Source organism: Diceros bicornis, chromosome 6, assembly GCF_020826845.1.
Source record: "Diceros bicornis minor isolate mBicDic1 chromosome 6, mDicBic1.mat.cur, whole genome shotgun sequence".
Taxonomy (NCBI): Eukaryota; Metazoa; Chordata; class Mammalia; order Perissodactyla; family Rhinocerotidae; genus Diceros; species Diceros bicornis.
Genome location: NC_080745.1, coordinates 86,568,814 through 86,584,135, shown reverse-complemented (window position 1 = coordinate 86,584,135; position 15,322 = coordinate 86,568,814). Strand labels below are relative to the sequence as shown.

The 15,322-nt window shown below is 50.1% G+C and overlaps 1 protein-coding gene across 1 annotated transcript in view; it reads left to right on the top strand.

Annotated features, from left to right (window-relative positions):
* Positions 1 to 14,190, top strand: part of CPXM2 (carboxypeptidase X, M14 family member 2) — a 129,727-nt gene extending 115,537 nt beyond the window's left edge. The window contains exons 12-14 of the mRNA XM_058544208.1: positions 3,058 to 3,197; positions 5,447 to 5,546; positions 12,860 to 14,190. Coding sequence (XP_058400191.1) covers positions 3,058 to 3,197; positions 5,447 to 5,546; positions 12,860 to 13,113 — 494 coding nt within the window. The 3' untranslated portion in view covers positions 13,114 to 14,190. The remainder of the gene's footprint in view (positions 1 to 3,057; positions 3,198 to 5,446; positions 5,547 to 12,859) is intronic.
* Positions 14,191 to 15,322: the final 1,132 nt, after the last annotated feature.

Here is a 15,322-nt window from a genome sequence, read left to right as displayed (position 1 = left end):
TAAAGCAAAAGCAAATCCCTGTCTATCAAGAAAATTTCCCAATGGCCAAAAAGCATTCTTGCTTTTCAGTTCGAGCCCTAAAAGCCTGCAATAACCTTGACGTGAAGTATCTGTTTATTTCTTATGGCTGCCGTGACTAAATTGGGTATGGACACAGCTGGATTTGTCAGGGTTGGGTCAACAGTAACATTTTGAAAAGGTGACTGCCACGTAATCACATCAGCAGCATTTGATTTTTTCTGTCAATTATATTTTCCATTATTTCCGAGACTTCTATGGCAGAGCCATGTGGTGGCTGGAGCCTTTTTAATCATTCCTCCTCCTGGCAGTGTGATGCATCTGCAGATTCATTTCTTTGTAGATTAATGAAATGCGATTTCTAATTTCCTTCCCTCCCCCTCCACCTCCCCTCCAGCTTTTTGCTCAGTTCTTGCTCACTCATTAGCAGTGCACTGACAGTTAGTTAATGGCGAGAGGGGCGGTTGAGATCAGGGTCCAATACATCTCAAAATGCACATCGTTTGTAGTACGTGTGTTCTAACTCCCAGGTGATGTTGGATCCTCTTTGTTGGTGGCTGTGAGCCCGTGTCCTCTCCCCGACAATGAAGGCAGATGTTATGATGGCACTGGGTTCACAGAGCTTTAAGGAATGCTTTAAGGCTCCGTGTTCCACGTTGAAGCTTGTGACAAGAGCAGGATTCCAGCAAAGAGCACAAAGGAATGTCTTGCTGTCCCCAGCCAGCACCGAACGCTTATGAAGAACGATCTGGGTCATGCCACAGCTCCTTGCCCGCACGTTTTGCTTTTGAAGTCATTCTTTACCAAGTATTCTCAGCTATGTGACATTTGCCGAGGGGCTGGAAGTCAGCAGCAAAGAGAGCCTGGCCCAAGCTTTTCCACGCTTCTCCTGGTTTCTCATCATTTTACCAATTCTTCTAGCGCTGCTAGTGCTTTGAAGACACATATTGCAAAATGGCAGGCCCACACCAGAGTTTTTAAATATCAATTTATTTAGTTCAGTACTAACAAAGCCTAGCAGGTTGGGAATAATGAAAATGTTAGTGCCAGGGGAGCCCAGCCCTCCCAGGATGTCCCGCCTGTGATTAAGCGGTGGCTGCTTTGTCTGCTGGCCTCCCTGTACTCTCTGTAATTCTGTACTTTGAGTTCAACTGAATGAGATGAACTGGCGTTTGGATCAACCTTCTTCAACCAGACCAGGCCCCTGTGAAGGGTCTTCCATTGACTTGGTGCTGTCTCACCTCTTTTATTCCTCTCTTCTCCCTGTTCTTGTTTTGTCACAGGTGTTGTGGCCGATGACGTGAATGGTTTGAATCTGGAGTCTGGTAGAGAGAGTGGCCGTGTGTTTCCTACCATTTTGCCTGTGACTTGATGGTTAGGCAGGAGACTGATACAGAATTGCTCTGGACAAAGCTGTGGTTTTTAAACAGACATTTATGCTGAGGAATGCATCCCTGAGTGTTATGTGGGCTGAGAAGGGAGGGAAGTCTGGGCCGAGGCTGGCTGAAGTGCAGGGGGACCTGGTCTTTTTCTCAGTCAGCACAGAGACACCCAGCCCACTGAACTTGCACTCCCTGTCTCTCTGACCCTCAGAACCCACGGAGGGCTTGTTGGAGGTGCCTTCTCCTGGGTCAGTGCTTCCTGGTGGTCATGCAGAACACAGCTGCAGTGTGTTCCTGCTCATCACCCTGTTCTCTAAAACAAAAATTTTGGGAAGAGAGCCACTGAACCTTTATGCCACCCAACACTTATTTATTCATTTCACAAATATTGAGTACTATAGTGGTTGAATGATGGCCTCCCCCCCCAAAATGTACCTCTACTTCCTAATCTCCAGAACCTGTGAATGTCACCTTCTTTGGAAAATGGGTCTTTGCAGGTGTAATTAAGTCAAGAATCTCAACATGAGGACATCCTGAGTTACCTGGATGGGCCCCCAAATCATTGGCAGATGTCCTTATGAGAGACAGAAGAGGAGACACAGACACAGAGGAGAAGGCTATGTGAAGACAGAGGCAGAGTTTGGAGTGATGCGACCTTAAGTCAAAGAACTCTAGGGGCCACCAGAAGCTGGAGAGGCAAAGAAGGATCCTCCCTTAGAGCCTTTCGAGGGAGCATGGCCATACCTGGAATTCAGACTTCTGGCCTCTAGAACTATGGGAGGATAAATTTCTGGTCTTTTAAGTCACCAAGTGTGTGGTCACTTGTAACAGCAGCCCTAGGAAACTAACAAAGGGACCGACTCCATGCCGGGCTGGGTGCTTCCCATCCTGTTGTAGTTGTGTCAGGATGTGTGAGGCTTGTCTGCTATCAGGCCTAGCCGATGAGTACATTTGCCCTGCAGCCCCAGCAGCCTGCTCTGTCTGGAGATAAGAGCAAGATCTTGGCATCACTCACACCTGGGTTTAAACCTTGACTCTGGCTCTTTCCAGACACATGATTCTGGATACATTTCTTGACCATTCTCTGCCTCAATTTACTTATTTGTCAAATTGTGCAATGCTCCCTACCTCTCTGCTGGGTTTGCGGTCAGTGGATGCAGAGTGCTAAGGACAGGTCCTGGCTTACATAAGGCACTCAGTAAATGGCGATGTGGATAGCTATCTTTATGAATTAGAACAGAAAACCGTTATAGAGCTGTAGCTGAGAGCAGCATAACTATAGAGATAGATTTAAATACTTAAAATCCATACTGTTCATTAATGATACATTTATTCTAAAAATAGTGTGTTAAACTGAGTTTAATAAAACAAACAGAATCTTACCTAAGAAGCACTTGTTTCTGGCCTCTTTTTGTCAAGGTGCTCTCATGTAAGCCCGTCTCCCCCATAAACCGTTCTGGCTCAGCTGCATCCTCTCTCTCAACTCCCCCTCGCCTCCCCCAGCATTTGCTCTAAGTAATTTTTTGTCTACGGTAGATACTCAACAGCTCCTTGTTCAAATGAAGTCTTCTGAATCACAGTCTTGAATGTTCTTGCTGTCTCCCCAGTGCTACTTTGCGCATCGCTTAGTGACAGTGTTGTCTGGTTGGCTTGGCAGGTCTCAACGATTTCAGCTACCTTCACACAAACTGCTTTGAGCTGTCCATCTACGTGGGCTGTGACAAATATCCACACGAGAGCGAGCTGCCGGAGGAGTGGGAGAATAATCGGGAATCCTTAATCGTCTTCATGGAGCAGGTATGGCGTGGGCACATGGCTGTCGTGGGGCTAGCTGAGGAACGAGGCCCTTTAGATGGCTGAAAACGTGAGACCAAATTGGTGCTTCAGAACTGGCTGTTGTCCTGTTCGGCCACGGCAGTGTTGGGAGGAGCCATTATCCATTAACACTTGACTAGACCCAAGAAGGTGAGCTCTGAGCGGATGTTGATGGCTCCCACTGGTTCATGGTGAGTGAGACGAGTTTGGGGAGTTCTCAGATGCTGCTCTGTGGGGAGGGGTGACATGTGTCGAGCCAGCATGCCCCGGCCCCTTGTATAGTCTGCTAGGGCTGCAGGACAAAATACACAGACTGGGGACTTAAACAACAGAAATTACAGTTCTGGAGGCCAGAAGTCCAAGATCCAGGTGTCAGCAGGTTGCTTTCATGCTGCAGCCTCTCTCCTTGGCGTGCGGCTGACCACCTTCTCGTGGTGTCCTCACACGGTCTTGCCTCTGTGTGTGTACACTCCTGAGGCCTCTGAGTGTCCAAATTTCCTCTTCTGATAAGGACACCAGTCAGACCTGATCAGGGCCCACCCTAATGGCCTCATTTGAACTTCATCACCTCTTCAAAAGATGCTATCTCCAAACACAGTCACATCCTAAGTTACTGGGGGTGAGGACTTCAACACGGGAATTTTGTGGAGGACACACTTCACCGGTAACAGCCCTCAGGCTGAAGAGTCACTGCTGCAGGCGGCAGGGCGTTACCTGGGGCAGTTCTAACAAGTGTCTGTCGAGGTTCTGCTTGCAGCTGGTGAGGAAGCCTGCTGCATACACTAGACCCTCACACGCCTTCCCTTCCTCCCACTCTCGAGGACACACCGTCTTGTAGCATTGAGTAAACTGCTTCTAGTTTGGTACTAAAACCAATTGAATAACATCCATGCCCCACTAAGGAACAGACTAACTAGAAACCAGAGGAGTAACCAAAAAGAACGTTCAGCCTCAGTTATGACTCTACCTTGATTCCATCCATTAAGGAGTAAGATCCTGAGGCTGTACACGGAGGCTGCCCCTTCTTCCGTGGGTTGTCACAGATGAGTCAAAAGGATCTAGCATCCAAGTCAGCCCAGGGATCTAGCGTCCAAATCAGCCCAGGGAGGGTCCCAGACGCTCAGTGCAGCCCACAGAGCACTTCCCTGGCATGGAAGGGTGCGAACTTGTTCTTCCCTCTTGGGAAGCGGTGAGCACACTTTCTGTCCCCACCCTGGCATTTTGCGAGGGAAGGCTCTTTTTCATTTCATGTATGAAAAGATTGAAGGCCTTGACTATAGCAACCTCATCCTTCTAAAGTAATGATCCCAATTTAGCCAAAGAGCCTCCTATGGATAAAATGCTTAGGCCTAGTAATATGTATAAAGAATGTCATTGGAAACAATAATATGTCACCTTGTAGTGTCACATCATTCCACAGATGGGGAAACTGAGGCACAAAATTCAGAGTTGATGTGTGTCATGACAGCTGATCAGTGGGAGGGCGCTGTAGACTGAGCTGTAGTTGACAGGAACTTCTTTGACTCTTTTCTTCCCTCTCTGACTCTTAAGTTGTTAAATTTATATATTAAGTCTATATAGTCCAGGAAAGTCAAAATAAATGTGCCTATAAAAAATTACGTTCTTGGGCCGGCCCCATGGCTTGGCGGTTGGGTGCGCACGCTCTGCTACTGGTGGCCTGGGTTTGGATCCCGGGTGCGCACCAAGGCACTGCTTCTCCGGCCATGCTGGGGCCGCGTCCCACATACAGCAGCTAGACAGATGTGCAACTATGGCATACAGCTGTCTACTGGGGCTTTGGGGAAAAAAAAAAAAAAAGAGGAGGATTGGCAATAGATGTTAGCTCAGAGCCGGTCTTCCTCTGCAAGAAGAGGAGGATTAGCATGGATGTTAGCTCAGGGCTGATCTTCCTCACAAAAAAAAAAAAAAATTACATTCTACTTTTAGTGGATGTGTTTTTTATGAACCATCTCAGATCGTAATATTTTTTAAACCTTTGGGCTATTTTAACTCCAATGGAAGATTTTCTAGTGCATGGACCCAAAAGGACTACGAAAATTAACACACCAAACCCAGGCAGAGCCAGCAAGCCTTTGAGCTACATGTGGCTTTGCGCGGGTTCTTGGCGGCCCTGGGCGGCGTCCGGTTTATGTGCCTTTTTGCTGTGCCGGTTCGGTTGGGTCAGGGGAGTTGGTGGGCTCAGCCTGTATCTCGTCCTGTTTGCTGAGCAGGTTCATCGTGGCATCAAAGGCCTGGTGAGAGATGTACATGGAAAGGGAATTCCAAACGCCGTGATCTCTGTGGAAGGCGTTAACCATGACATCCGAACAGGTAACTCGAATGTATATAAACTCTCAGGAAATATCCGTTTCTTGGAGTGTTTCACTTGGGTTAAAATCATGAGTTGAGCACCGGAGACTTCTTACTCAGAGCTGAAGTATCGGCTCCTTCCTCTGACTTTCCATGGAGACCCTGGGCGGTGAGGTTTTCAGCCTGTGCTTTCTGGCTTCTCTCTGTCCCCGTTTCCCACATTACCTGTTCGCAAAAATTTCACAGATGTTTTCTCTCATTTCTTTTTTCACTTTAATGCTTTGGGGGAAGCAGGTCCTTCTTTCCCCCTTATTCAGGTGAAGAACAGGAGCTCCAAGAGGGGCAGAGGCCCCTGGAGGTTTAAGAGGCAAGTGGGCTCAGGTTCAGGTGTCCCACTCCCAGGGCTGTGTCCTTTCTGCTCACGCGGCGCCGCCCTGCTGGCTGGAAGATAGGCTGCAGACACTCTGCTGATCTGCACGAAGATCGCCTTAGTCTTTTTGATTAGAAAGTGATATGATAACAAGTCCAGACTACCCCAGGACTGTCATCACCTCAGATGGCACTTGGTGTGTTCAATGGGAAATGAAGATACAGTGACCTTGACTTTGATGGATGATGTTCGCAGCACGATGCAATGATGAATGCGTGTGGAAGAAAGAGGACTGGCTGAATGCTAAATCAGATTGTCTGCAAGAGTTCTGTTGGAGATGGTGTGGCCATAGCCATGTTTAAACCTACGCAGAGGTATCTGTACGCCGAGGGAGACTCTGAGGTCATAGTCTGGGCAGATACTCTTGGCTTTGGTGTCAGCTGCAGTGAGCTGGGCGTTGGGCCCTGTATTTGTTTCCAGTGGGTGCTGTGACAAATGACCACAAACTGGGTGGCTTAAAAAAACAGAAATTTATTCTCCCACAGATATGGAGGCTAAAAGTCTGAAATCAAGGTGTCAGCAGGGCCAAACTCCCTTGGGAGCCCTCCTGGGTAGATCCTTCCTGGGCTCTTCCAGCTTCTGGTGGCTTCAGGCATTCCTGAGTTTCCTTGGCCCCATCACTCCAGCGTCTGCCTCCGACTTCCCATGGCCTCCTCCTCTTCTGTCTCTTATAAGGACACTTGTCATTAGATTTAGGGCCTACCCGGCTAATCCAGGATGATCTCATCTCGAGATCCTTAATTACATCGCGAAGACCTTTTTTCCAAATGATGTCACATTCATAGGGTCTGGGTAGTCAGATGTGGACCTATATTTTTGAGGGTCACCATTCAACCTACTACACGTCCCTTCCAGGAGCAGAGAACAGACTCATCAGCAGGAGACAGGAAATCGGGATTGCCATAAGATAGACCTCGTCAGCCCTCAGACACACTGGAACCACTGGGAGAAGCCAGATATGACGCTGACTGAGCAAGTGTTTAATATGGCCTGTGCCCCTTGGCCTGCACTGTGCTGGGCCAGCTAGCTGTCCTGGTTTGCCTGGGACTGAGGGGTGTCCCAGGATGTGTACCTTTCAGACTTAAAGTAGAGACAGTCTCGGGCAAACTAGGTCAAGTTTGTCATCCTCCTATGTTCCCCATGTGCTAGGACCTGTAAAACGTGCGACAGCCAGGATGATTCATGAGGTGCAGATGAGGAAACAGAGGCTCAGCCTTGGTTCTTCTCTCCCACGCCCCACGCCCAATGTGTCAGGAGGTAGATGCAGAATCTACCCCTGCTCACCTCCTCCTCAGCTGTCACCCTAGTCTGGCCTGCTGCCTCCTACCGGGTCACTCTGGTACCCTCTGGGCAGGCTCCCCCTCTGTGTGCCCTCAAGCCTTACAGCCAGGGTGAGCTTGGTACCAGGTAAGTTGGGCTATATCACTCCTTTCTCGAACCCTGCAGGGGCACCCCAAAGTACTTAAGGTGCCTCCCCGGCCATACAGAATCGGGCCGCTGATTATGTCCCAAACTTCTTCTCCTACTGCTTCCTGGGGTGACCAACTCTCCTGGTTTGCCCAGGACTGTTCCGGTTTAAAACTGACAATCCCGAGTCCCAGGAAGCCCCTCAGTCCCGGGCAAACAGGGCTAATTGCTCCCCTGTGTTTCCTGCTACCCCGTCTCCTCGGCCCCCACCCACCCAGTCCCCCTCAAGGACTGAGGCCGCGTGTTGGGGTCCTCGCTCTAGCTGCTCCTTCTTTCTGCCTGAACTTTCTTCCATGGGGCGTCCCGTGGTTCCTTCCTCGTCCCCTCCCCTCTTTGCTGAGATGTCACCGTCTCAGTGAGGCCCGCCCTGACCACCCCGTGTAACACTGTGTCCCTGCCCCTGCCACCTGCTGATCCCTCTCACCCTCCCCGCTTCCTCCTTTCCCCGAAGCGCTCCTCCCTTCTCACATACCTCATAGGAAGCTGATATTTATCGTGGTTGTTGTTTGTTTCTGCCCCTTCCCCTTGCTGCTAGGGCAGGATCCTTGACTGTTTTGTTGTTCATCGGTGTGTTACAGGCACACTGCCTGGCACTCAGTAGGTGCTCAATAAATAGTTGAATGAACGGATGAGTTTGAATGAATGAGTGGACATGATGTGGTGTTTCTGAGTGCACAGTGAATGACTAAGCTGGGCTTTGAGCCACAGGCTTGAGACTCTAAATTCAGTGCCCCTTACTTATCCCCATGCTGTTCCTCCTGCAGGGGAGAAGGGGCCTTTCCCCCCAAACTGTTCACATGCATTAACAGACTCTGTTCTCCCAACAAATGATTGCATTTGACCCGCGAGGAAACGGAGACTCTGGGACATTAGGACGGGGTGAGGCTGAGATTCAGACCTGGCTGATGTGTTCTATGCCAGGCTGCTTGCCAATGTAGCTGGTACAGAAGGCTAATTATTGTTTAAATGGGTGAAATGTATCTGAAATACCAAAACATAGTAGACTGCTGTGTAACACTGCGAACCGTGTTCTTTCCGTGTAATTGTCTTTTTTCTTCCCTCAACAATATTTTCTAAACATCCCTTCTGCTTGTCCTTGAGGATCTTATAGCCACTGACCAAGTGGTTTCACACTGTCGCGTGGCATTTGGTATAGAGCATCCCCTCCTAAGCATCCACTGCTTCATTCATTCATCCATTTACTCATTCATTAATTCAACAAATGCAGATTGCGTACCGGCAATGGGTCAGATACGTGCAAGATGCTGGCAATTATTGTGAATGAAAGATGCTATTGATCTGGCTCTGCACAGGACTTGTATTTTAAACATTGCTAATGAGCTCCTTTCAAAGAGTGATTTGTAAAAGAGCCTGGAACATTCCTTCAACTATTAGTGCCTAGTATGCAATGTGAGAAAACATGGGTTTTAAACAGAGTGGGAGATGAAAAGGCCCTGGGGCCCCACAAGCCAGCCGAGTGTACTTTGCCTAATGAGCTCTGAGTTTCAAGCCCCTGTAATCAAGGAGACAGTTTTGATGAACTCCTGGGAAACACATCTCCCTGTATTTCCCCTATAAATAACTTCCCAGCATGTTCTCATGATGGATGAAGCCCACGCTTCACACACGGCTCTTTATTGTGTTTGTTTTAGCGTCTTTCAGTGCTCACCATCGGCCCTGAATTTGCCTTGATTTCTGCCTGAGGCTTATGTGATCTGACAAGTTTTATTTCAGGAGGGATTTTGCATAAAATAGGCAAGGGTATTAAGTGGAATTCCACAGGGAGGGACACTAGTAAGAATGCTTTCTAAATGCATGTAAATACGTTGGCCAAATGCCTGGCTCAGGGTGCCGCCTGAGTGTCCTTAGTTTGGGGACATAACCTGACCTACTGACGAATGGACATTCCCTAGGGCCTGGGTGTGCCTTCTGTCTGTAGATGCCAGGCGATGCCGGCTGTGTGTCAACCTCCCTGGCGGCTCCGCGGAAGCTCACCTCTGAACACAGTCCCCGCTCAGTGGGACAGTAACCCAGCACGCCGTCCCCTGAGTCTCATGATGCGGATGATTCTAGACTTTCCTGCTGGTCAGGGGTAGAAGCAGAGATAATGAGAGCCTCAGGGATAAGCGTGGGGAAAGCCCAGCCAAGAATTTCTAGGGGAGAGGATGCCCTGCCAGGCGGAAGAGAGAATCAGGCCTCTCCATGTTTCAGAAATGGAACCTTTCCGATTACAGAGCTGACACCCCCCATGCTCATTCTGTGAGCTGACAGTGTCATTCATTCTTGTAACTTACCTTATTGAGCACCTAACCGTGTACCAGACTAGAGATCCTGTGATAACAAGACGGGTTTGGCCCCTGACCTTGAAGAGCAGACGTACGTTCTAGTGGAGGAGACCTATGAGTAATTATAAAGGAAAGTTAAAAATTATTTGCAGACTATGATCAGAGCCAAGAAATAAAATAAGAAAGAAAGAAATCAGGTAATATATAGAAACAGGTGGGAAAGCCAAGGAAGTTTCCCTCCCTGAAGGGATGAGCACAAGCTGGCCTTTAGAAGAGCAGGGAACAGCATTCCAGTCAGAGGAAACAGTCACTACAAAGGCTCAGGGTCAAGAGTTGAGGAACAAAAAGCCCTGTGTGGCTGGAGAGTGGTGGGCAGAGGGGAGCGGCATGTGGTGACACGGGAGGGGTCAGCAGGGCCTGGGTTTGAGTTTTGCTCTGAGCACTTAGCCTGTATCTGAAAAAGGTGAATCCTCAGGCTGACAGTCTCCAGTTGCTTGTCTAAAATGGGTAAAGTTGTACCTGGATTTTCTTTGAAGACTTATCCAACAGGGGCATAGGAACAGCACAGATTGCTTTTAAATTATGAAGAGTAGTTTTTATTATTTAAAAAAAAAAAGAAAAAAGAAAGAAACTTTAGGCATTTAAATAGAATCTTAAGGCCTGAGTTTTCAAAAGATGAAAGAGAGCTGACCCAGCACAGGAGTTGGGGAAGAGCAGGGGGAACAGCATTTGCAAAGGCCCTGAGGCATGAGATGTGTGTGGCCCATTCAGGGAACCACTGTGAGGTGTTCAGAGTGGCAAGAACGTGGGGATGTGGGATGCGGATGGGGAGGGCAGGAGCTGGGGTTGCAAGGGTGTGGGCCTTTGGGTTTCACGTGACCGTGTTCTAAGGGCAGGTTTAAGTACAGGGCGCCATGATGTGGTAAGAAGGAGGCTGGCCACAGCGTGGAGGGTAGACTGGGGAGGAGGTTAGGGGGAACCTTCTGGCTTTTGGGGGGAGAAGGAGAATCACAAAAGCTTCTTATCAACATCAGTTTGAATCAGTAGTGCTGATAAGCATTTATTCACTATGGATTTCTTTCCCTCCCTCTCAGCTCACTGGGCACCTTCCCTCATGAAAACCCTGCCCCTTCGCCGGGTGTTTCAGACTGACCTCACAGTGCCCTTGAGGCGGACGCCCCGCTGAGAGGCCTCCCCCTCCAGAGGCCGCGGCAGGTCGGACAGCCTACGGCAGGCAGCCGGCTCTTTGCCTTGAGTCCACTCTGGCGTTTGTGGGGAGAAGGCACCCGCAGAAGCTGGGCTTCACATAAAGTGTTAATAAGACATTTGGTTTCACGTTCACGCATTTCTCTCCATCCCACTCAGTCGACTCAGCATTGAGGACGTACATGCAACATACTGTGAAGTGCTAAAGAGTAAGACGCAGGCTCTTAAGGAGCCTCCAGCTTAAGGCAGGGTCCTGACAGGAAAAGGAGGCCGTTCCCCCTCGAGGTCGCCCGGCCTGTAGGACAGGCAGGATGCTGAAGGGGTGGCTCCCTCAGGTTTGCCCGGGGAGCTGTGGGAGCCAGAGACGTCTCAAAGGGAGGCTGCATGGTGAGGCTCAGGCTGCAAGACGAAGACTCTCGCCTTCCGAAGAGCCATAATTGGCATTTTCTGTAGTTGAAAATCCTGCATTTTCACAAAGGAAGACACGGGGTGCAGTGCCGAGGAACGCCGGGAGCCACCTGCCTGCTGCGTCCCTGGGGGTCTCGGGTGGAGTCCCGCTGACAGCAGACTGTGTGTGCGTGTGGCAACAGCTGCCTACGTGAGTCATTTTCATAGCATCTCGTGCTCTCGTGAGCGCACGGCATCGAGCGGGGCGCCTTGGAGGGATAGAGATTATATGGTTTTAAACATGATGCTTCAAAGTGTTATATATGCGCGTGTCGGAGATCGCTATGCACAGGCACGCACACGCGCACGCAAGCACACACGCACGCGTGCAGAGTTTTCTCCCATCCCTTAGGAGACCTCAGGGCTTATTTAGACAAGTAGGCTTTGCCTGGAGCCTCCTTAGCCCTTCATCAGATCCAGCCTTTCCTCTTCTTTACCTGGCACCAAAGCTTTGGACCAGGCAGGGCGTTCAGACTATCATAAGAGAGAAAACCAACCCTGGCCCTGGACCACCTGCTAATTCCTAGCTGTGTGACCTTGTGCCGGACATTACACTTCCCTGGGCATCAAATGACTCATGTAGAAAAGGGAACATCACAGGACCGACATCCTGAGGTCCTTGGAGCGTTCAATGGGTCGGCGGCTACCTCGTCCTTCCACGTGCACGTTCGCAGTGCGAGTGGCTGGTGTCTCCTTGTCTGTCTCTTGACCTCTTTAATGTCAGGGGTCTAAGTGTCCTCAGTAGGTTGTAGGCCCCTGGGGAGGAGCGGCCTCAGCCTAGAAGCCACTCGACGCGACAAGGAGCTAGCCTAGAGCTAAGGATGGACCCGGGTCCCATTAGGTGCTTGTTGGAGGACTGACCAGTGGTGTAACTGGCGGGTCGGGGGCTCAGCCTTGCGGGCCCCATGTGGACCTGTCCCTGCAGCTCCGAGTTTCTCTTGGCCCCCGGGGGCCATGGAACAAAGACCACGGAATGAGGTGCACATACCAGGGCTTCCTTCCAGGCCACTTGGCCCTCATCCCATGTAGTTCTTTCCTTCTCTTTTCAGAAGTGAGGAGCCCCACCTCTCTTAAAAATTGCTATTCTGTATTTATAGCCGTCCTAAGGGAGGCCAGGAAGCCGGGCACAGATGGGTTTTCAAGATGGCATTCTGTGGCAAGGGCATACCGTTTGAAAGTTCAAGTTCATAATGAATGGTGTGTATTGTCACAGAAGAAGGAGTGTTAGCGATCATTTCTCCATCTCTGCTCATATGTATTAACACCATGGGAAGCCTACACCCCCATCCCCTTCCTGTTAAAACCATTAAGGTAGCTTCCAAAGAGGAAATGTCTTGGCTTCCAAAATGCGTTAAGAATTTGCATCTGCAGGGGCTCGAATTCCACGCCACCTGCCTCTGAGGCTTTCTCTGGCCAAGAGGTTGGTCTTGGAGTAACAGGGCTGGTGGTACCTGTGTTAGAAAAGAACCGCTCTGAATTCCTCTGCTTGCTTTTCACAGCCAGCGATGGGGATTACTGGCGCCTCCTGAACCCCGGAGAGTATGCGGTCACCGCCAAGGCAGAAGGTTTCACCTCGTCCACCAGGAACTGCATGGTCGGCTACGACATGGGGGCCACGCGCTGCGACTTCACACTCGGCAAAACCAACCTGGCCAGGATCAGAGAGATCATGGAGAAGTTCGGGAAGCAGCCGGTCAGCCTGCCAGCCAGGCGGCTGAAGCTGCCCGGGCGGAGGAGACGACAGCGTGGGTGACACCCCAGCAATTGAGACATGTCCTGGACCCCTGCAGATTAAACCACCCTGGTCGTAGCTCCGTAGAGGACTCGCTCACTGTTTTCTCTGTAATTCAAGAAGGCCTGGGAGAATGTGTGCACTGCAAGGCTGGTTCCGGGGGAAGGGCTGAAGGCTAGGGATATTTTCTTTTCTTTGTTCCCATTTATCTAAATAACTTGGGCAGAGCAGCAGAGAAAGGCTGGTAGGAGTGAGAGAATTCACCAAGGCAACCTGGGAGTCTGAGAAAGCGAGGAGCTTGCCTGTCGAGGGCCTCCTGGCTGCACGGGAAGGGAAACCGTGCTTCCCCCGTTTGCGTGACAGCGAGAGTTCCCTTGCGTTTGCAATTTGCACGGCTAAACTGCAGCCTTCCCAGGGCCCTGCTGTCCCGAATGTTACCGTTGGAGATGCTCATGGGCATTTTAAGGGAATCCACCCTCTTTGGTCTGGGACATTCCAAGCTGCTGCAGATAACTGCTGTACTCTGTTGACAATAGAGACATGACCAAGTGAGCCTTGGTCAGCCTCTAGAGTCAGTTTCGTTTCCCTTCAACGAAGGATCATGTTCATAAAAGGGGAGAAAGGCTTCAATCGTGCAAAAGTGGTTGTTGGGCAGCAGGTGTGCCCTGGGGCTCACAGAGAACCCCCCAAACTCCCTGCTGGTCCAGTAGCCGCGGGGGCTCCCTGAGTGGGGAGGGCAGGAGGTGCCAGCCTTCCTGAGGGACCAGATGTCCAGCCTGGCTCTCGTCTTTGACCTGCCGGGACTTGAAAAGAGCCAGAAGGAGGCTGACCTGTCCTCTCTCTGGTCAAGATAGTCCTCCTTTCCTGGGAATGGGTCCTAAGTTGGCCTGACCTCACTATGGGAGTTATTTTTGATGGGTAGGATGCCGGACCTTCCAGATTAAGCTAAATTTGATGAAAAGCTCTTAGAATTATCTGTGGAGCGTTGGTTCCGGAGGGGTTATTGAATTACCATGCAAGAAAATTTGTCTCACTTTTTATTAATGTTGCTGCCTCACTCACCTGGGGAGAATGAGAAAAATAAAGAAAGCAAATGGTGAGATCCTTCAAGTGTGTGGTTTTCTGGGTAGACTCGCAGCTGCCCGGACGTCTCTGTCTGCAGCCAGTCACCCTAGAGAAGGCGCCCGCCTGGGGAGGGCCGTCCTGCACCCCAGTCCAGCTCTGTACCATGCTGACGGCTATATGTTCCCCGCCTGCTTCCCAGGAGAGGCATGTGCTTGGGTGAAGTCATCCTGACGCTTGGGACCCGCTAGTGACTCCTGGGGATGCCAGTGAGCATCTTTCCAGAAAAGATCCTCATACAACTTGCTGACAGTCTACACTAGAGATTAGCAAACTTTTCTTATAAAGGATCAGATAGCCAATATTTTAGGCTTTGCAGTCTATAAAATCTCTGTTGCAAGTACTCAACTTTGCTATTGTAACACGAAAGCAGACATACACAATACACAAATGAATGGGCCTGGCTGCTTTCCAACAAAACTTATTTACAAAAACATGTCGCAGCTGGCTTTGGCCCCCAGGCTGGGTCGTAGTTAGCTGACCCTTGCAATAAACGAGTATTGTCCAACAGAACATTCTGCAATGATGGAAGTGTTCTGTGCAATCTAATACAGTAGCCACTGGCCACACTGGCCATTGGGCACTTGAAATGTGGCTTGTGCAACTTAGAAACAGAATTTTGAGTATTATGTAATTCTCATTAATTTAAATTTCACTTTCAGTAGCCATATAGACCACGCAGCTCTCCATCAAGCCCACGGTAGGAAAATCGTACCCTCGCAGCATTAGATATGGTAGGTGGTGATATAAAGCACTTGAAATGATAAACCAGCTGAGTTCAGAAGGGCTGACTACTCCCAGTGCAGCAGCAGATGGTAGGTTTGTCAGGGACCTGGCTTCCCTCTTGGGCCAGGAAGCCAACTGGGAAGCTGGGTCCCCGCACCAGGTGCCAAGATGATTCAGTCGCATGGCCAGCCTCTAGCTCTGTAGCTCATCAGGCTGAGGTTCATGAGCTGCCATGTTCGTGCACTTCTAGGCCCTTTGCAAGGCCTGTCATTAGACTTAGTCCATTAACAGGTGTCAGGCTTGCAGGCTGGAGCTGTGGGTTCTAGGCCGGCACTGCCCTTGGTATGTGGTCTCGGGCTGGGCAGCCTCTCTGGTCTCCCGT